We start from the raw sequence: 21,564 nt of genomic DNA on the forward strand, positions 1-21,564 counted from the left end.
GCCTTCCCCGGGAGAGCCGTTTCCTGTGACGTAATCGGAGTGCGACGGAAGCGCAGGACCGAGCTGAGGGAAAGTCGAAGCACGGAGTGGTCGAGGTGAGGGGGGAACGAGGGAAGAAGCAGGGCAAAGGCTGTTTGCAGACGGGCCCAGAGAGCGAGATGATCCAGGGTGGGCTTTCTGACGCTGGGTATCCCGGTGGGGGTGGGTTGGGGGCTCCTTCGATTGCCATAGCGATGCCGCTGTTTGCGTCGTTCTTGTTTTCCGAGCTCTTCTCCGCCTCCCCGCCCCGAGTCGTTGGCCTTTGTGGTTTCAGCGAACATGAGAAACTCAATAAGCAAGCGGGACAGAAAGATACGCGCGCCCTTAAACGTACGATATTTAAAGACCTCAGTGTTCGTTGCCACGTAACCTAAAAATTCTAAAGTCGCGGATGTTATTCTGGAGCCCATCTTATTGCGCGCGCCCCCCCGCGCATCCCCAACAAAGATCTGTCGGTCTTTTGTGAATTGTTCCTCTTTTCCTCTCTGTATCCCTTTAAAAACGGCAGGGTTTACAGAAACTGGTCCGTTTCTCCATATTGGAGGAAATTGCTAATACTCGCACAAGAGATAAGCAAGAATATAGGAATTTTAATCTTTAAATTAGAATGGCTATGCTGCTGGCTTTTTGGTGTTTTTTTATATATATAAGAAGCATTATGTAAGCGTCTACGAGTTCAAGGTCTAGATTGCACCACATTACAAATAATGGCTAAGCCAGTTGAACTCCGTGGAAGATTCAGTGGGGATATATATCCTTCAAGCTAATGTTAACAATATATTTGCCTGTTGTCAGGCCCTTTTGGTTTGGGATTGTTTGGCAACTTGTGTGTTTAAACTTCTGCTTGCTAAACTACTGAACTACTACAAGTGTTACCTAGTGGGAAAGTATTGCTCCTTAATTTAAACATTTAATAATTTAAACAGTTGCAAAATAGAACTTTGTCTAAGTATTTCTTAAGAGACCAGACAGGGTAGTAAATGGAAATAGCTTAAAATCTCAAAGTTTATAGTTCATTTCTAGGTTGCTGTTCATTCAACGAAGTTGATTTGTAACAGTTCTTTATTATATATTGCAAAATGAAATTAAAACTTTTTTTAAAAAAATAATAATGTTGAGTCCAAAGTGCTTGTTTTCAGCTTAGTCCTTAACTGACTTGCATTCATCCTTTGTACATTTCTATCACACGTTGATGGGCGATCCCCAAAAAATGTGGTGACTAGAATAATACAATACTAGGTTTAGTACCGGAAACTAATTACCGTGTCTTCACACAGGTAGTGCATACTACATGTTTAACTCATTTGCTTCCCTGGGGCATTTTGAGGAAACCTTTGTGGTCTAAATAGGACCACATTCCCTCATAACTTAGTTGTTTAGTCGTGTCCGACTCTTCGTGACCTCATGGACCAGAGCACACCAGGCACTCCTGTCTTCCACTGCCTCCTGCAGTTTGGTCAGACTCAGGTTGGTAGCTTTGAGAACACTGTCCAACCATCTCGTCCTCTTTCGTCCCCTTCTCCTAGTGCCCTCAATCTTTCCCAACATCAGGGTCTTTTATAGGGAGTCTTCTCTTCTCATGAGGTGGCCAAAGTATTGGAGCCTCAGCTTCAGGATCTGTCCTTCCAGTGAGCACTCAGGGCTGATTTCCTTCAGAATGGATAGGTATGATCTTATTGCAGTCCATGGGACTCTCAAGAGTCTCCTCCTGCACCAGAATTCAAAAGCATCAATTCTTCAGCGACCAGCCTTTATGGTTCAGCTCTCACTTCCATACATCCCTACTGGGAAAACCATAGCTTTAACTATATGGACCTTTGTCGGCAAGGTGATGTCTCTGCTTTTTAAGTTGCTTTCTAGGTTTGTCATTGCTTTTCTCCCAAGAAGCAGGCGTCTTCTAATTTCGTGACTGCTGTCACCATCTGGAGTGATCATGGAACCCAAGAAAGTAAAATCTCTCACTGCCTCCATTTCTTCCCCTTCTATTTGTCAGGAGGTGATGGGACCAGTGGCCATGATCTTAGTTTTTTTGATGTTGAGCTTCAGACCATATTTTGTGCTCTTCTCTTTCACCCTCATTAAAACGTTATCAAGTTTGTGTCATCAGCATATCTGAGGTTATTTCTTCCGGCAATCTTAATTCCAGTTTGGGATTCATCCAGTCCAGCCTTTCGCATGATGGATTCTGCATATAAGTTAAATAAGCAGGGAGACAATATACAGCCTTGTCGTACTCCTTTACCAATTTTGAACCAATCAGTTATTCCATATCCAGTTCTAACTGTAGCTTCTTGTCCCACATAGAGATTTCTTAGGAGACAGGTGAGGTGATCAGGCACTCCCATTTCTTTAAGAATTTGCCATAGTTTGCTGTGGTCGACATAGTCAAATGCTTTTGTATAGTCAATGAAGCAGATGTTTTTCTGGAACTCTCTAGCTTTCTTCATAATCCAGCACGTTTGCAATTTGGTCTTTGGTTCCTCTGCCCCTTTGAAATCCAGCTTGCACTTCTGGGAGTTCTCGGTCCACATACTGCTTAAGCCTGCCTTGTAGAATTTTAAGCATAATCCCCATAACTATAACTTCCATAAAAAGAGACATTTGTAGCAAGTTTTATTTTGGATGAAGCAAATCAAATTATGAATTCCTATGGTGCTACTGTTGAAAAGCAATAAAATACTTCTTGGTGTAGGGACTTCTTTTTCACCTATTATTCATAACAGTCATGTAATTGATCACACTTTCATATTTGGAGTGATCCATCCACACTGGAGATGAGGATTATCTTCTGCATGGAAGCGATAGATTTTCTTTAAGTATTTTTTGTATTTTTAGATGCCTGTGACAGTGGGGCCATATGGCCAGTCCCAACCCAGTTGCTTTGACAGAGTGAAAATGGGCTTCATGATGGGCTTTGCTGTTGGTATGGCAGCAGGTGCACTGTTCGGCACATTTTCGTGTCTCAGGTATGTTGGAATGTAGTTGAATACAACATAAATCCTAAGAAGAATCTTCTTCGTTACCTTTCCTGGCCTAGGAACAGAGCAAAATAATGCAATATGATCATATCACAGGCGGTAACCATTTCGAGCAGGGATTCCATTTCCAGCCCAGCGTGAGTCGGAGATGCAGATATAAGTGTGTCCCTCCTTATTACGGCCATGGTCTGCAATCTTCCTAGTCCATAAGGACCCATGCATCAGCAATTGAGTGTCAATTGGACGTGCCCCAAATGGCCACCGCCTGTACTTAACAATCTTTTAGGCTTACTTCCCCACCTATTCTGTGAATTGTTACCAGATAACAGACCATGACTGCAATCCTGTACATTTCTGAGAGCAAGACACATTCATGAGTATAAAGCTTTAGATAAAATCTATAGTAATTACTTCAGTTGGAGAATTAGTACTAAAACTTTGTACTCTTAAACTGTGTTGGTGTGTATATACTAGCAAAGGATGGGTTTGGGATTAATACTAAATCTTAAAAGTTGTGTTTTCAAATGACCTGCTATCATTAACTTCTCTTTGAATTAAGAGTTTAGTTTATGGGAAGTACTTCTGTTTGTTAAGTTGCACTGGCTGGCAGACCACCCCGTGCTTACTATGAGCTAACTTGCTGTATAGGTCACTCCAAAGTACCCACTCAAAATTAGTGAAGTTTTTCATGTTGATTGCATTTCCCAGTAAACAGATACAAAATTATTGTGGGAAGTAACCACCTCTGTCATTGTTTCTTCTTTTAGGTTTGGCATGAGAGGGAGAGAACTGATGGGTGGTGTTGGCAAAACCATGATGCAGAGTGGTGGAACTTTTGGGACATTTATGGCAATTGGCATGGGAATCCGCTGTTAATGTTACCCGGTACTTTTCTATCACGAAGACTAATGCCCCTGCAAGTTGGAAGTTCTGCTATGTAGTAGAATAAAAATCTCTGCACCAAGATTGAATAATCCATCAAAATAAGTTTCGGCCTTTATTGCTGTAGCAAGCATTTGTAAATCTTTTTCCCCATGACAAAAGTGGCAACGGCAGTGGAGATTTAGAAGCAATGGAATCTCTGTATACAATGAATCTCCGTGGATGTGACCTCAAATAATAGGAATGATACCAATTAAAAAGCAACTTCTAATGGGTACCAAGTGTTTCCTGTGTGGGTATGATTAGTTTATTACAAGATCAGCCATTGATTGTTTATCAAAGAAATCTTCTGTCTGTGATTTTGTAAGCCAAATCAGGGAGGCTTGAATTTTTGCAAAAATCCCAAGTTTATGGAGGTGGAATAAAATTGGACGAAAGTGTGTATGTGAAACTTTATCTTTATAGTTCCAGTTACAGGTAGGTAGCCGTGTTGGTCTGCCATAGTCAAAACAAAATAAAATAAAAAATTCCTTCCAGTAGCACCTTAGAGACCAACTAAGTTTGTTCTTGGTATGCATGCACACGAAAGCTCATACCAAGAACAAACTTAGTTGGTCTCTAAGGTGCTACTGGAAGGAATTTTTTATTTTATCTTTATAGATTGACCTGCAAAACAATTTAGATTGGGCCAGGATTAATTTGAATCATTGCATGGATAATCAAAAGAAGTTGATACCAAGTTTTTGCAGTGTAAGCCTAATAACAGTTTCATGTTTAAGTTGCACTTATTCTGGAAGAGTAAAAATAATTTTCGTTGCAAGTTTAAACAAGTCCATAGCTTCCCACTTGGTGATAACGAGAACTTCCTACTGTAGGATTGTATCATTACTGTTATAGAAGGGAAGCTCAGGCCCTCTTATGCCTTTGAGAGAAGGGGAGAATTAAGTAACACAAAAAAATGAAAACTTGTTTGGGTATGTTGTGAATTGATTTGGCATATTCACCAGAGATTATTAACTATTTTCACTTAATAGGCATAGTTATATAGGGTGTCACCCAACTGGTGTCACTTACAAAATGGAATACATTTTTAGAGTTTCTCAGAGTTTCAAATTTGTCTGAGCATAGCCTTCTCAAAATATAACCAAATTAACAAAACTTTGTTTAAAAATGTTGGGTTAAGAGCTTTCCATTAGTTGTCAAGGGCCACACACTTTACAGATAGGTTATTTAGGTGATACGGTATCCTATGTTTCAATTTGAGCTTTAACAGCTGCATGGCTGTTAGTGGCAGAGAGGTGAACCTAAGTTCGATTTTTTTGTATTCACTGAAATTAACACGTGAGTTATAAGTACCCAACTGGCAACCTTTGCCATCCACATATTATAGAGTAATCCAGAAGAAAAGGCCATCAGGGTAATTGTGAGGAGTAATGAGATGACACAACACTGGGTAGGGACTTGCTTCTGCACTTCCTGTGCTGAGCAGAGTAGAGTAGTACACTGCTCCAACTAACAGGGAGGCCTCACTAGGTTTCCCCCCTCCATTAGTGAACTTCATCTGTCCCATGTCTCATTCATGTTTCTTTTTTAAAAAAATCACTCTGCGTTGGCAAGAGAAGATGACAGCTGCGTATGCTTCCAACATTTAGTAACAGCAGCAGTCAATCTGTGGTCATGCAAACACACCTAAAATTCCAAATGTGCCTGTAGGCCCAAGGTGGTTAGGGACCCCTCTACACCGCGACGAATATAGCTTGGTTTTTAAACTAAGAAATTCTGGTGGATGTGTGTAAGGAAAAACTGAGTGCACTAAGGTAATCAGAGGGAGGGAAAGAGAAGCTCAAACTGTTGCTGATTTCCCAACATTTTGAACCAATTTGCATTTTTCTGCTTGCATCTAATTTGAGTTCTCAAAAAGAATGCTTTTGGAGGCCTTTAGGAGAATTTTATTGAGTGGTTCTTACAAAGATCATTGCAATATGAAAGTCATTTGTTGATAGAAATATCAAGCTGTTTTGTCAAACACATTGAAGTAACCCAAAAATATATTTCAGAGCTCACAGAGCTTAAAAAAGAGCAGATTATATGCAACCAGACAAAATATATTCCTGCATTTCCTACTTCAACTTTCAAATTTAGGTACATTCCCTGCACTCAATGGAACTTTAATCTGGAAATGCAGAGATAGCTTTGTTTGGAATTCTAAACACACCTTACACCTTATTTACAAGAAACTTTTACAGAGACAATCAAAAGTTACCATCTAGAAATAAAATCTTCTATAATCCTCCAAATTTTGCCAGCTGGTCAACATTAAGTGAGCAGAACAGCTGGCCAAAGAAATCACTCAGTAGCCTCTCAAATTTTTGATCCATACAAAACACACTAAATATGTCCAGTTAAATCTGATATTAACCTTTAGCAGAGCATCTACATTTAAGGTGAATGTAAAATGTAATACCTGCATTAAAAGAAAAGGCTTGTGAAACATTAAAAATTATGTCCTGTCCACCTTTTACAGAAAAATCTTTTCTATGAGCTACATCTGTTCCTACAGATCACTTTAGCCAAATGTTCTAAATGTACAAGAATTACAAGGCAGAACAAGTAGTCAGCTTTGTATACAGTGGGAATGCTAATCAAGAGAATGAACACACAGCATTCCTGCTTACTCTGTTTTTTGTTTAAAAGTAACAGGAAATGTACACAAAAGGACTTTACAGCCTTTCCTTTTGTTTTCTTCTAATTAAAAAGGTAACTCAAGTCTTCCTTCAAAAATAGCTATGTACAAAACTGACTAAATCCATCTTCATCGCCGAGCAGGAACCAAGAGCTGGGTTGCATTCATAGAGTCAGGGAAAAGGTTGTGGTATGTTGGAAGTGGTACGTATGCTGCTGTGATCATTTTACCTAAAAAAAGAGAGAGGAAAAAACGGCTCAAAATTCTTGTTTACTTTTTAAACAAAGGACAAAATGAGAAAGGTGCAACGCCTATGAAGTTCATTACAAGACCTCCAAAGACCATTGTTTTAGAAAACGTCTATCCTCACAATGCATCGGCAATGCTCGGGGGGGGGGGGGTCAACAACAAAAAGAAGAAAATAAGCCATAAAAATCATCTGTCCAACAAGAGCAATACTTTCCAGAATTAAAACTTGTTAACCAGTCAAATGAAAAAAAATATTAAGGTTACAGTAAGTTAACAGTAAAGCATAACTGAGTAAGGCAGGGGTTTTCAACCAGTGTGCCGTGGCACCCTGGGGTGCCCTGAATGGTGGTCAGGTGCTGCAGGGAAAGGTGCCGCCTCACACTGCCTCACAGGGGCCTGGGAAGCACCCCCTGGCCAGCCTCAGAAAAGCCATTTGCCTGGGGAGCTTGTAGTCTGGGCAGCTGCAACAAACAGCTGTGCAAGCCTTTGAGAGGCAGAGATGCGAGAAGGCATCAGAAGGGGAAGGGAAAGAGGGACAGGCCCGTGGCACCCCTGACCATCATGTTGAAAACCACTGCTGTAACGTACAAAGATCTGTCTGGCAAAGAAGGATGGGGCATCAAAGGCTACATTAAACTTAAATGGAACTGTTGATCCTCTTGTAATAAAATTTTTGGGAAAGTATCTTGGGTAAGGGATGTCAAACTGAAAACAGGTAGAAGGGTTATATATCTCACCCAGCAATTGGCCAAGTGCTGCTACACAAATAACCTTCTTCCCAAAAATGTCAATCCCATCTAAGTTCAATTGCAAATCATCAATCTAGACAATTAAAAGTATTAGAACTTATTTAAGCAGTTCAAATCAACATGTGTTCTAAGGGCACTGGCTTACTAACTCTGAAGATAAATTTGCAGGAAGTATGGTAGAGATGTTGTGGTTCTCAGTGGAAGCCTGCAAATTGATACCACTTCCCCCAAGTACTGGTAATTACCTAGTTTTTTAGGTGGTGTTCTAAGAAACAACTCCCCTCACTATTTATTTTTCAAAGTCCCAGCTGTTTATCTATACCTATTACCTATGTTAGACAGCAACAAGGCAAATATTACCTGAGGGTAATAGGGCAGTATAATAATAATAATAATAATAATAATAATAATAATAATGGTAATACAACTTTAGTTCACATACCTGCAAACCACCTTCCATGTAATGCATTGACAGCTGCAATTGCTGCAGCTATTGAAGGGCATTTGACATACACATTACCCTGAAATACAAACAACGTTTACTGCATTTAACAGAACTTTTCACTTGCAGATCAACAGAAATCAGCAATTCAAGTTGTTGGAACAAAACTACAGATTAAATGTGAATAAATATTTTAATCCATCGAATGAATTTAATATACTTATATCCTGCCTTTTCTGCATAAAGTTAATTCAAGGAAGCTTATGCTAAAGTACATCATGCAAGAAATCAAAAAAAGAAAAAAGAGAAAGTAATTTGTTCTGAATGTTTAACATGAGACAAGTCTGATGGTAGCATTTTGAACCAACTGAAGTTTCCAAAAGCTTTTCAAGGGCAGTGGCACAAAAAGCACGAGGTAACTAAGGCTTGAAAGGCTGTGGCATGGTCCTGTTTCATCAGGAAGGTTTGTTTCTGGCATATCAGTCAAAGGTCAGCACATACCTGTGCATCTGAAAGCAGAACTAGATTAAGGAGCACTCCTACATGATCCTGTAGGGCAGAGATGGGGAATCTGTGGCCTTTCAATTGTTTCTGGACTACAATTCCCATCATCTCTGACCACTAGCCATGTTGGCTGAGGCAGGTTGGGAGTTCAACAACATCTGGAGTACTACAGGTTCCCCATAAAGGTTTTAGGTGCAAACAAATCTCATTTAACGTTTCAGAGTGTCATCTTTTTTCCTTTAACTGAGATGGTCTATGCCAGCGCTTTCAAAGCTGTGTGTCAGCTGCGGTGTGGTGTGAACACTCACCACGCTCCTCCCAGGGTTGGAAAGGGGTTAGTCTAACCTCTGGTTTGCTAGTAAAACTGAATTACTGTGTCCATGCAGTACTTACTGAACCTATATTCTTTGCAGCTAGTGATTCAGGATTCATAAGCATGTATTTTAACCTTGCAATGATGTAAATAGTAATTGAATCATTGTCTGTATAGACATTTGTTCACTGACAACTGAGTAACAGAGTTTTCTGGCATCACACAGAGAATACTTTAGTCTGGTCTGTTTGTAGAACATAAAATGCTCCCAAGTACTTGACGGTACTATCAGTAGTATAGCCACATATTGTAGAAGTATAGGAACAGATAGAAGATACCACCTTTGGGTACTGATTTAATCAACATACCTGAGCTGAATTTTTGTCTACATAAATATGGACAACGCCTCCATGTTTGTTACACTCCTCAATCACATCATCCTTAATTTCTGTATCCCAGCCAGCGTCTTCTTCACTGAAGAGTAAGACAATACATTAATTATTCTTCATATGTATACTGAAAATAGAGAGAAATAAAACAGATTTTACAGAGAGAGAGAGAGGTATTTGAAATTAACTTACGTTTGAGGATTAAACATATTGGAGAGCTGGAAGCACTGTGTTGCAAGTGGTTGTACAGAAGCAGCTGCAGCCAACACTGGAGAGGAAAGTATAGAGTAAGTTTCTCCTTATTTTAAGAAGCACAAAATTCAGGGTGAGATGCACCTAAAAGCCCTGTCAGCAGAAGCCCTGTGCATAACATACTTTCTTCTTTTCTTTCCCTCCTCCGCAATTGGCTGAGAAATCCATGCCAGCAGAGGCAGATTGGTCCCCCTGGCAAGCTGATACACTTGCACAGGCAGAAAGTTTGTAATATCACAATGTTGAATTCCACCCTCAGATTACAACTAAGACTTTAAAAGTATCAGGGCAAACTCTATTGAAAATTTATCATAATACGTTACAAAATAGAAAACCAAGGTTTACAAAATATGATTCTGTTGCAAGAATACAGTTCCTAATAAGAAGTCTTTCACATTCAAATTTTTAAAAACTGGAGTTCTAGTTCAAAGCCTTTAAAATGGGCAAGGAGGTCAGGAGGTGTATTTGCCATTCAATTTGTTGAGCCTTGTGCTAACAAGTAAACTGACTGCATTATGTCCCTGTCAAGAAACACTTAAGTAATTTGAACAGCTATCTGAATTCACGGATTGTATTAAACTAAGTCCTACTTAGAACAGAGGTGCCAAAAGTTAATGAACCTAATTTAAACATGCCTTATTAACTTCAATAGGCCTACTCCTGCCCCATTTCTGAGGAAAAGATATTGTCTGAAACGTATAGGGAGGAATTCAACATTGTGCTAAGCAGATTGCTCTGTTGGAATTTCTGATGCAATGATCTGTCTTTTTCTCCCCCTGTGCACTGTTTCCAGGGTGTTCCCTGCTCCCCAACCAATTTGGGAGAAGGATGAGTTCTTGCAAAGGCTTCCATTGGCAGGGCTTGTTGTATGAATATTGCACATACATTTTGCTCTACTAAAGTAGTAAATAATGCCCCCTTTGTGGGGGGGGGGGAATCAAAGGGGCTCCAATAAAACAACATATGGCTCCTTTAACTATGGTGACTGTCAACTGTTTATTTCTTCCTTCATCTTGCACCAGGCAAATACGCTTGCATAAATGTCCTTAGATCAAAAGAGCCTATGCTTTACAAAATTCAGATCCAACTCAGAAATGGCTCTGGAGCAAGTAGAGTACAACTGAGTGGACTGCCTGAGAACAGTTATAAGACTACACCCAAAATCCCAATAGTGTATGTATAGATTTTTGAGTGTCAGCACATCCACACCAGAATTGGTCAAAAATGAAATTCTTTTAGAAGAGAAATTGGAAAATGGAAATAACCCTTTTCCATCTGATCCAGTGCTTTATTATTTACTTTAACAAAAGACAACAGCTCAAATGTCATCTTCATACTGGATCCACTAATATCACCTTATCTTAACTAGGTGAGCATCCATTTCTCCTTGCTACCAATTTCAAGTTCCGTAGCCAAGCATGATAGGCTGAAAGCAGTGGAAGTTTTCTCTTGTCTGTGCCCAAGTCTTGGACAGGGAAAGAAACAGGAGAAATTAATGCTGTATCTTTTCTTATCCAAACTGCTGGGAACTGTCTAAAGCAGCAGGGGTAGGCAACCTAAGGCCCGGGGGCCGGATGTGGCCCAATCGCCTTCTCAATCCGACCCGCGGACGGTCTGGGAATCAGCATGTTTTTACATGAGTAGAATGTGTCCTTTTATTTAAAATGCATCTCTGAGTAAATTGTCTGCCTGCCTGGTGTTTTTACATGAGTAGAATGTGTGCTTTATTTGAAATGCATCTCTGGGTTATTTGTGGGGCATAGGAATTCGTTCATTCCCCCCCCCCCCAAATTATAGTTCAGCCCACCACATGGTCTGAGGGATGGTGGACTGGCCCATGGCTGAAAAAGGTTCCTGACCCCTGGTCTAAAGCTTCTGAGAGTCCCTCTCACAAGTAGTAAGGAGCCCTTGTTCTTGCTCTCAGGCAGGTAGAATTGTAAATGCCTGTCTTTCTAGCCATGTACAACTATATTCAAAATCAGTCTCACCTTCACTTTGCTGTGAAAGTCGTGTCTGTAAATCTAAAGAAAAATATTACAGAGAACATTTTAATATAATATTTTGAATACAAATTTCTCTCACACACCCCTTAGTATCCCTAAAGAGTACCAACAATTCCTCTATGAAAATTTGTCACTGTGTATGCATAAGCTAGCAGACAAGAAGCAATAAAAGAAAGAGGTCATATGAAAATTTCACAAGCAATTCAAGACTGGTTATGTGAAATGTGTCCTGTATATCTGAGTCAGCCAGTCATTTGAGCCATCATACTATCAGAGGCTGGACACCAAAGCAGAGAACAGCAAGACAAGGAACAAGCAGAAGCAGTTTTAATCTTCATCACAGGACAAATGTGAGATACAGCAATGTAAGGCAGAAAGCTGTACATGCAACCACTACATAAAGGTCTTGACAACCACATAACTAACATCCATAAAAGTGATGGGATAATGTGTGTAGAATTTAATACAAATGCTGCTTCACGGAAAGCTCATGCTGCAAGTCAGAAATCAGCAATCATTCAGTAAGTGTCCCAATTTAAATCATCAATAGCTTAGTCAAGTGATCTCCCTGTTGTGTTTGGCAGTGATTCAATACAGAATAGAGTTGGGATATCATGTCTTGGGCCCGTCTTTGTGCTATGGTGTGCTGCAGAGCAGAATCTCATTGCCAATACATCCATATGAAGCCACTGGGAACAGTCATGAGGAGTTTGGGGGCCAAGTATCATCAGTATGCTGATGACATGCAGCTCTATTCTCCACAATTTTATCTGAATCAGGAGAAGTTAAACACGAAATGGACCACTGGGCAAAGTAGGAAACGGGATGAGGAGCCTAAGAAGGCACTGTGGAAGAATGGTTCTCATGATTGGGGAATTGGCCTCCTGCCAATTCTGGACATGATTATACTCTTTCTGAAAGAACAGGTGCATAATTCAGGGGTTCTCTGTCACTTTAGGCTCAGGTAGACTCAGTGACCAGGAGTGCCTTTTACAAGCTATGGTTATCAACTATGGCTGTTCTTGGACAGGGATAGCCAGATCACTAGTAGCCTCAATACTCATTACTACAATGTGCTCTATGTGGGGCTATCCTTGGGCGGTGTGTGTGTAAAATTTATTATTATTATTAGTAAAGTTTAGAAGCTCCAGCAGGTGCTAAATCCTGTGGCTAGAATGCTAGTAGAGACAGATCATCATCAGAACATAAATCTGGCACTTCAAAGCTCGCACTGGCTGTCCATGTTACTAGGCCAAGTTCAACGTTCTTGTATAATTTACAAAGCCCTTAACATTCTGAGCCCAGGATACCTCATATCCCTGCTTGATCTCGGAGATCTTCAGAGTAATCTGTTTTAGTGGTTCCCCATGGCTCAGATACAGTCATACCTCAGGTTACAGCTGCTTCAGGTTGCATTTTTTCAAGTTAAGAATGTGGCAAACCCAAATATGTTTACTTCTGGGTTTCGCCATGTGTGCACGCGCAGAAATGCTTGATTGTACTGCACGCGTGTGCAGAAGAAGCGCTCTAGTTGCGGACTTTTCGGGACGTGAATGGCACCCTGAAATGGATTAAGTCCGCAACTAGAGGTACCACTGTACACAGTCCATATCCCCCAGGAGCTGCACATTCAGTATTGTGGGCCTGATTCTCCCTCACAACTGAGATTATACAGGGCCCTCTGATAGTTGAACTTCAGGTGCCTGAAAACCTTTCTATTTCAGCAGGCATTAAAATACATTCTGTTTTTATGATTAATTTTATTTCCTGCATAAAATTTTATTCACTGCTACTTTTGTAATCTGATTGTACCCCGCTTAGCAATTTCTGTGACTAAGTGGTATATAGTTGAAATAAGTGAAATAAAGTGATACAGAAAATTGCTGTGATTGCGCAAATCAGCTAACATATCATAATCAATAGATGAGAAAGATATCTTCCTTAAAAATAACTTCCGGATTACAGTATTTAGAAAAAACAATTTTACCTGCTACAGCACTAAAGGCTAATGATCCACTCATCTGCAGAGCTTGCTGTGCAGCTGGGGGAATTTGCAAGCCAGTACCTGGAATAGAAAGCCATTAATCTATTTTGTGCTAGAGGTTCTACATTTAACTAGGACACTAAAATTATGAAAAATAGTTTTGTGCTACAAGTGTAACCTAGAATGAGCCCAATCAAAGCTACTAGCTTTACAATTCTCCCCTCCCACTTCCACATGGTTTGGGAAGACTTCTGCTGTGTTTAATTTCCAGACAGCACAGTTTAATAACAAACTCTGATTAGTTAAAGCCAGCTTTATTACCCATGGTTTAAAGTTTACTAACTTTGAAGCTTACAAGTTTATTTTAAACCCTGATTCTGATTAGCACCTCATGAAAAGCTAGGATTCATAAAACTCAAAGCAAATGCAGCAGGCATTTATTTCCCAGCTGCACAGGTAAGAGAAACAGGAAATGCGGCCTTAAGTTTGTTCACCTCATGCCCATAGTACTAAATCATGGTTTTAGCACTGTATGCAAACCAGCTTAAAGTCTTGGGAATCAATGTAGCCAAACTAGAAGGTCTACAACATGGAGATGACTATGCCCCACTTAGCTAGAAAAGCTTGGCAGTGAGCTTTCCTCTATACTGAAATCATATAGTAGTATGTAGTGTAATGTTATGCTAAAAATACATTAGAAGAAAATATGTATTATGCTTTTTACAAATATACTTACCCTCAGCAAGTCTTGCCATCAACTGAAGACGGCCAGTTGTTCCCAAGTCAATTCCAGTCCTTTCCAGTTCATCACTGTCCAAAAATGAGCTAGCACTGGATGCATCTGTACGTTCAGTTACATGACCTACTTTCATTGGCCTGCCAGCTAGTTCAAACCCATTTAGTTGTTCCAAGGCCTTTTTAGCACACTCAGAGTCTGAAAACTAAACAAATTAATCTTTGGTCATTTAAAATACAGTTGTTAACAGACTTGTTTCAGCATTTATTTTTTTAAAATGACCTACTTCCTATTAAGTTTCAGTCATCAAGCTAATACCAGAACCCTTCAAATAACTTTAGTGTGACAGAAGCCACAATGTATTTGATTTTTTTGCTATAAAACCCACAGATACAGACATATACATGGGAGCCAGACTACCTACCAGGCAATGCAAACCATGGAGTACTTCCATTTGGTTTAAGGGGTTGTAGAGTTTGTCAACTTGACGTTTAAAATTTAGTAATTTTATGTAACTTGAGAAGTTGCATACTTGTCTATGGACAATACTGCCTTCATGCTTTCATTTTCAATTTGCTTTTATCAACACAGCAACATACAGTTGTACCTTGGAAGAATCTGTTCTGGAAGTCCGTTCAACTTCCAAAACGTTTGAAAACCAAAGCTGCAGAAGCCCCATTGAACATTTGGGTTCCAAAGAACGTTTGCAAACCGGAACACTCACTTCCGGGTTTGCATCATTCGGGAGCCAAAACGTCTGTGTACCAAGGCATTCAGGATCCAAGATATGAATGCCATTATCTGGTAGTGAAGCAGCCATCTGCATTTAGCACATTCCAACTTGAAGTCCAGTACAATAGCAGTGGTTGCTCGTGTTTAATAAAAACTGGAATTATTCTACCATTGTGGACATGACCAAAACTTGGGGCTTAGTACCTAACTTTCAGAATTATTCATGTTATTCATGTTTATGACTTAAAATTTCTAAGAATTTTTACAAACTTGTTTTCCACAATAAACTTTATAAACTTACAGTAATAAATCCATATCCTTTGGAACGTCCAGTTTCACTGTCCATCATCAGCTGAATGCTTTCAATCTGAAAAGACCAGTACCAATTAGTATATAAAACCTACTTTCATCAATTCTTATTTTATAGAACAGGATGTAGAAGAAAACAAAGTCTGTTTGTCCAGGACTATAATGCAAATTGGAATATGCACATACAGTGGCGCCCCGCTAGACGAAAATGTCAATGGGGCTGCCTCGCAAGACGAGAAAAAAAGTTTGTTGGGTTTTTTTGGCACGAAAACCTCCGTGCTCCATTGCCGCTTCGCTAGACGAAAAATTCGCTCTACAAAGACACTCGTAGAACGAATTATTTTCGTTTAGCGGGGCACCACTGTAATGTTCTAATAGCTCCCCTAGATGTTTGAAATCCTCAAGATTTGGACTGTGAAATCCTAAAGAATAGATGTGTCACACATAACACTAAATCATACTTCGGTGCTATGCCTAAGTGCTCCGTTCTCAGACACTCTGCTTACTCATTTGCTGGTTGAGGCAAACCATCAACTGCAGTTACAACCAAACCTTCTAATTGTGATATTGCTTGAAAACTGGGACAGTAAACTGAAGAGTGTGAGAGGGAAAGCGAGCACAAGATCTGTTCCCATGATGCCAGACCAGTTTGATGTTATCACAGTGTTGTTGAAAGCACAAACCAGAGTAATTAATATTGCAGTTAGACAGATGAAATATTTTAATTTTTACAATCTGCTATGATAGCAGTCTACGCAACTTGGCATCCATTACTATAGAAGTGCAACTGTAAGTTACTCAATCAAGACTGGTCTTTAGGATCAAATGAATACATGTAGTTTTTATTTCTACTTGAACTAACATTTCTTAAAATCAGAGTAAGGAAGTTAGCCAATTAAACCTTTCAGGAATTCATAATTTTGTCACTACTACTAGGTGCAATTGTCCCCAATGAACTAAAAAACTTACCCGCCCAAAAGGCTCAAAGATTCCACGAAGCATATCTTCAGTTATATTGAAGTGTAATGATCCCACATACAGTCTCATGGGGCCTGCACTTCCTTTTTGTAGGTTATTAGCCATTGCTGCTGCTCTGTTTTTCTCTGCCTAGAAAAGTTATCCCAAATAGAAACAATACACATTACTAATTAAATTTTAACAATTAACTGTCCTACATTTAACTGAGGAATGCTTCAGATTGTATTTAAAAACCGTGTGTGTGTGTGTGTGTGAGAGAGAGAGAGAGAGAGAGAGAGAGAGAGAGAGAGAGAGAGAAGCGCATTACAGAACAGGGAAAGTTCAAAAATTGTAATTCTTACATTAAGCAAAAAACAAATAAAGCATGCATATTATCCGAAGCCCACCAACTCACTGTATGTTTAGTGCACTCAAAAATAAATACTAAAAAAAAAGGTACAGTACATCCAATGATTCAAGATTAGGAGTTTGCTGCCATCACCAGTATTTTTAGTGCCAAACAAGTTTTAACTAAGCATTCACCATCTTAAAAATGCAACTGTTGATGAATTAGAAGTGATTTCTACCTTTTGGTCTACTATCAAGCACTGTTTATCGTAAGTAACTAGGCACAAGCGTTAAGAAATATACTATTACTATTAACAATATTCAAGTAGATGGCATTTAAATTTGCAAATAGGCATGCTAGTTTATTCTAATAAACTTTTTTATCTGCCATCTCTGTCTCTTATCTGTTATCAATCATTGTTTGGTAAAACTACTTTTGAAAGTCCCCTAATCTTCAACAGCACTTTGAGGTATGGCACAGGTTGTCAAAAATATACTGGATATATTCAAGCTCCTTGTATAACCCTAAATGACACTTCAGATCTATCCAGAGTTGAGAATGGAATGTAAGGACTTGATCACAAGTGACTCATAGAATTGTTGAGTTGCAAGGGACCCGGAGGTCATCTACTCCAACCCCCTGCAATGCAAGAATAAAGTGCACATGAAGTAAGATTTACTGATCATAACGGAACTGGAACAGAAAATAGTATCAACTTACTTGAGATGCTTGTACAATAATTGGTACTCCCAAAACTCGTTGTCCTGTTAATCCAATTGCCAAAGGTACTGAACTAACATCAACAAATTCCACATAAGCAATTCCCTTGGAACGTCGGGAGTTTCTGTCTGAAATCATGCGTACATCACGAACCTAGAAAGATGGGAACAGTTAAAACTTGTTTTACCTATTTGAAAAGTTTTATCAGCATAGACTTCCGTTTCCCCAGATTCCTGACTTAAGTATATCCAAGTAAGCAAATGTCATTTTGCAGTGTGCACAGGGTCTGGCTCACAGGTAATAATATTAAGCCACTGTTTAGCACTATGTGGACAAGCCTCAAGGAACATAAGCAAAGCATCAGTGTCACACATTCCTCTCCCCTTCACCCAGAGCAGGACTTGCAGAGTTTAATTACATGTTGAAAGCATCTTAGCATTATGTTTGAACAAGGGATCCATTTCATAATAAGCCAACTTAAAACCATATATTAAGTTAGTTTATTAAGTAAAATAAATATACAAAAAGAGCCATGACTATACTCACACAGGACTATTCACATTTAAAAATTATAATGTTTGAAACAAAATTTTATCATTTAAAAATTTTCTCTCATGCCTGCAGATAAACTTGTGAAAACATACAGGCAGTGCCATTTTTCAGTATTCAAGGAATGGTGCTTCAGTGCCCTAACACAACTACCCTACTCTCCCTCAAAGACTTTCAATTGTTCCGTCAAATAACTAGCCACATATTTTCCAAATTTTGCTACAACGTTACCATCTTATTTTGAAAGCAAGACACAAAACAGGGACATAATTCTAGACTAGGCATTTCCAGCAGTCAATTGCAATCGACTTGTGGGTTGCTGACTGATTTTTGTCGATCGCAGGCTGAGAAAGAAAAGCTTTTCTCTGCAGCCTGGGACACAGCAGCAGCAGCCACTGTTGCCACCAGCTGCCTCTGCACTGCGCTCAGTGTGTGTGTGTGTGTGTGTGTGTGTGTGTTAGGAGCGCCAGTGGTGGGGTGAGGCAGATGCAGTGCCCTGAGGGAAGGCTGGTGTGTGTGGGGGGGGGTGTTCCTGCAGGGTACTAACTTAGGGATGGGGGTGATAACATGATTGGACTCGAAATGAAAAGCTGCAGGAGAAAGACTGAGGTGGAGGGAGAAAATGAAGGTGTGTATGTGTGTGTGAGAGAAAGAGGAAGAAAGAGACCGAGACAGACAGAGGGGGCAGGGAAGGAAAATCGCATAGCAAGGAAGGAAGTAACTTGGAAGAGTTAACAGAGAGGGAGAGAGGGAGAGGGGGGGAGGAGAGAGAGAGAGAGAGAGAGAGAGAGAGAGAGAGAGAGAGAGAGACTGGCTCCTCAAATCTGTGCAAACTAATATAAATATATAGTTTGACTTTTCTCACTTGTTTAGTTACTTGTCCATCTAGTAACTATTTGGATCTGTCATGATGATATCCAAAAATAACTTCTGTATCTGTGAAATAAAGTTCCCTTAAATGACTTTGGAGGGTAGTAGATCACTGCCAGTTTTTGATACTTGTTGGTAGATTGCAACCTACTTGAGGTTGGACATGCCTGTTCTAGACCACCTGGTGTAGTAACAACTGTGAAACTTTCGGAGTGAAAAGTGTCAGCATCTTACACCGTCAGAAAAGCAAGCAAATCATGGATGGATCCTGAGATTCCGTTTTTGACGAATCCCCTCTCCCCACACCCCTGAAAGTCTACTCTAGGGGGGAAGAGAGGGAAATCAACAAAACTGCCTTTCCCCCTAACATTACACGGAGGTTCCACAGAATGGCCCCTTAGGATCCAATCACATTTTTTTGCCAACACGCACAAGTTACTTACTTTCTCTTATTTCCAAAGTGTTGCCAAAATAAGGGAACAGGACAATCCTACTGTAACCTGGTTTTGTCTATGTCAGACATGTCCAACCAGTCAACCACAATCGACCAATAGATCGCAGGAGTGATCCTGGTCGATCGTGGGATTAAATAAAGTGGGCAAGGAATGTCGCCACCCCTTCCCCTGGCTCCCGCCGCAGCTGCAGGGAAGGCCGGGCGGCAAGCACAAGGAATGTTGCCTAGCCCAGCCTTCCCGCCAGCGGCAGGACCCAGGGGGAGCAACATTCCTTGCCTGCTCACTTGCTGCCCGGCCCAGCTGCAGCGGTGACCCTGCCTGGGCCAGGCAGCAAGCGCAAGGAATGTCACCTGGCCCAGTCTTCCCGGCAGCAGGGGTGAAAGGTGGGGGGTGGGCAGGCGCGAGAGGGATCCACGTCAGCTACGTGGCTCCCTTTGACGGGGGGAGGAAGGGGGCAGGCATAATCAGGATCTGTGTCAGCTGCGCGGCTCCCTTTGACGGGGGGTGAGCTGCTTTGGGGGGGGGAGAGAGGGCTGGCTGGGGGTGGGGTGAGAAGCCAACTGGCTCCTCAGAGAGAGAACTTTTGCCTCCCTTTCCTTCCCCCCACTTAAACTCCCTCCTCCCGCATCCACTTAGCCACCTCCTTCCACACATGCACCCTACGCATGCTCCTCGTCCCTCCAATGACAATGGGTAGATCACTGCCAGTTTTTTTTTTATACTGGGAATAAATCACAGTCTCTTGGGAGTTGGACATGCCTGGTCTATGTTATTTTAGCTAGCAAGACCTCATGTGGAAGCTTCTTTAGATTTAGCCTAAAAATTCAGCAGCTCAATCCTGCAAGTCATCCCAAATATACCACCGTATCTTAAATGGAATTTATTATACAGAAAGTTTGAAAAAATCTGCTCAGTTATTCTGCTTTAAAAATATTAGGATGGACTTCCGGCTGGCGACGCCATAGCGGGTGGTCGGGGCTGCTTCGGCTGCGAGGCGCCCGATCCATCCCGGGGGTTAGGAGCCGCGCTACCGCAGCGCGCGGCTCCGGTTGGGGTGCGGGAAGAGCGTCCCGCACCCTGGGCTCCCCGGCTGTGCCCGCGGAGGCTCCGAACCCTTCCCCTACCCCCCTGTAAAGGGGGAGTGGGGGTGAAGGGACAACGGAGCCGGGCTTACGGGGATATGCCCCAACCGGGATGCAAATGCGGCGGCAAAGCCCGCGGTGAGCGTCCAAGTTCTACCTGTGAAGAATGGAGCTAAAGGAACCCGGTGGTCGTGAGTAAATAATCTTGGCAGAAATCGTGTTTTTGGAACGATCCGGGGGGAAGGAGAAAGGCAGCCTGCCTCCCTCCCTTCGAGCCTAAGAAATTAACCAATTTGAGGGATTGCTGCCACAGAACTGGTTATAAAGTATCTAAAATCGATACATGAGACTGGCAAACTTTTTTCTTGGGAAGCTAACTAGCGGAAAATATCTCTATTTAAAGTTGCGGTGTTTGCGCTCCAGCTTAGGAAAATGGCGACGAACAAAGAGACAGGAGAAGAAATATGATACCCACTTCCTCCTCCTCTGCCAGTATGCTGGGTTTTGTCCTTGAACTGGTATTGAACTCTGGACTAACAGATGAACAAAGGCTCACTGCCTTGAAGGTGGAACTAATTTACAGAAAAGTCAAAGTCTTGTGTGGGGGTTTGAAATGGAACCAACTGCCCACAGAGGAGGCTAACAAAACTTTTGACACTTTGGAAGGAAATCTTGTCAAAGAGCTGAGAGGATGGATGGAAAGATGGGAAGAAATGAATGAGCTACTTCGGAGAAGAAATTCGCTTGTTGGGGGTGGCAGCCCCAAGGCGATGTTAAGATTTGCTATATCCAGTCCCCGAGGTGTGAGCTCGGGGGCCAGGGACAGAGAATTAAGGTATTTACAAGAAGAAAAGGAATGCTACAAAGAACCGGAGAAGCTGAGAGAGGGAGAGTTGGATACCTCGGAGCTCGTGGCAAGGAGAGCTTTGGACTGTGCCTGGATCTGTGGACGTTGGGAGAGGGAAGTTGCATGGAAGTTCAGTGCTGATGCCATCAGGAGAAGAAGAATGGACAGAGGGGGTGTGGGGTGAAGTATTAAGTAAAATCTAAAGCAATCTGTTATGGTATTTTGAAATCGGAGGGTGAACACTGTCAACAATAGTTTGTTTTATTATTTGTTTGAATATGAAAAGAGATATTTCAAGTTTTTATGTTATCAGCAGCAGTTCAAAGGATAGAAGAGATAGATTTGATGAGGATGATTTGTGAGGACTTATATATAAGTAAGTTTAATTTTTTTTTTTTTAAATGAAGAGGTTAAAAAGTAGATTATGGATATAAACTCGAAGGTGAAAAGGCAGGGGAAGTCAACTGTCAAGATTGGAAAAAGAAATTTTT

General features: G+C 41.0%; 2 protein-coding genes across 12 annotated transcripts in view; one reads left to right on the forward strand and one right to left on the reverse strand.

Annotated features, from left to right (window-relative positions):
• Positions 1 to 50: 50 nt before the first annotated feature.
• ROMO1 (reactive oxygen species modulator 1) lies at positions 51 to 4,040 on the forward strand. 3 transcript variants are annotated; one of them, XM_033153197.1, is made up of 3 exons: positions 51 to 95; positions 2,875 to 3,005; positions 3,785 to 4,040. In XM_033153197.1, exons 2-3 carry the CDS (start codon positions 2,875 to 2,877, stop codon positions 3,891 to 3,893), a joined length of 240 nt encoding a protein of 79 aa, XP_033009088.1. In that variant the 5' UTR covers positions 51 to 95; the 3' UTR covers positions 3,894 to 4,040. The 3 variants fall into 3 exon arrangements, with proteins under 3 accessions (XP_033009088.1, XP_033009089.1, XP_033009087.1); XM_033153198.1 differs by lacking the exon at positions 51 to 95 and adding an exon at positions 120 to 158; XM_033153196.1 differs by lacking the exon at positions 51 to 95 and adding an exon at positions 304 to 369.
• A 1,792-nt stretch (positions 4,041 to 5,832) lies between these two features.
• Positions 5,833 to 21,564, reverse strand: part of RBM39 (RNA binding motif protein 39) — a 36,166-nt gene continuing 20,434 nt past the window's right edge. For all 9 annotated transcript variants that reach the window (XM_033153199.1, XM_033153207.1, XM_033153203.1 and 6 more), the window contains 10 exons: positions 17,271 to 17,423; positions 16,214 to 16,351; positions 15,237 to 15,302; positions 14,204 to 14,408; positions 13,471 to 13,548; positions 11,469 to 11,501; positions 9,421 to 9,496; positions 9,208 to 9,313; positions 8,023 to 8,101; positions 5,833 to 6,812 (listed from right to left, as the gene is read on the reverse strand). In XM_033153199.1, coding sequence (XP_033009090.1) covers positions 6,712 to 6,812; positions 8,023 to 8,101; positions 9,208 to 9,313; positions 9,421 to 9,496; positions 11,469 to 11,501; positions 13,471 to 13,548; positions 14,204 to 14,408; positions 15,237 to 15,302; positions 16,214 to 16,351; positions 17,271 to 17,423 — 1,035 coding nt within the window. In that variant the 3' untranslated portion in view covers positions 5,833 to 6,711. The remainder of the gene's footprint in view (positions 6,813 to 8,022; positions 8,102 to 9,207; positions 9,314 to 9,420; positions 9,497 to 11,468; positions 11,502 to 13,470; positions 13,549 to 14,203; positions 14,409 to 15,236; positions 15,303 to 16,213; positions 16,352 to 17,270; positions 17,424 to 21,564) is intronic.

The sequence above is a fragment of the Lacerta agilis genome, chromosome 6, assembly GCF_009819535.1.
Source record: "Lacerta agilis isolate rLacAgi1 chromosome 6, rLacAgi1.pri, whole genome shotgun sequence".
NCBI lineage: Eukaryota > Metazoa > Chordata > Lepidosauria > Squamata > Lacertidae > Lacerta > Lacerta agilis.

What these genes read in the sequence shown, in the direction of transcription:
- ROMO1 (XM_033153196.1), top strand. Translation starts at nt 319, where the DNA reads ATGAGAAACTCAATAAGCAAGCGGGACAGAAAGATACGCGCGCCCTTA. An exon ending in AGATACGCGCGCCCTTAAAC is followed by an intron (nt 370 to 2,874) that starts GTACGATATTTA and finishes TTGTATTTTTAG; the next exon opens with ATGCCTGTGACAGTGGGGCC. An exon ending in GGCACATTTTCGTGTCTCAG is followed by an intron (nt 3,006 to 3,784) that starts GTATGTTGGAAT and finishes TTCTTCTTTTAG; the next exon opens with GTTTGGCATGAGAGGGAGAG.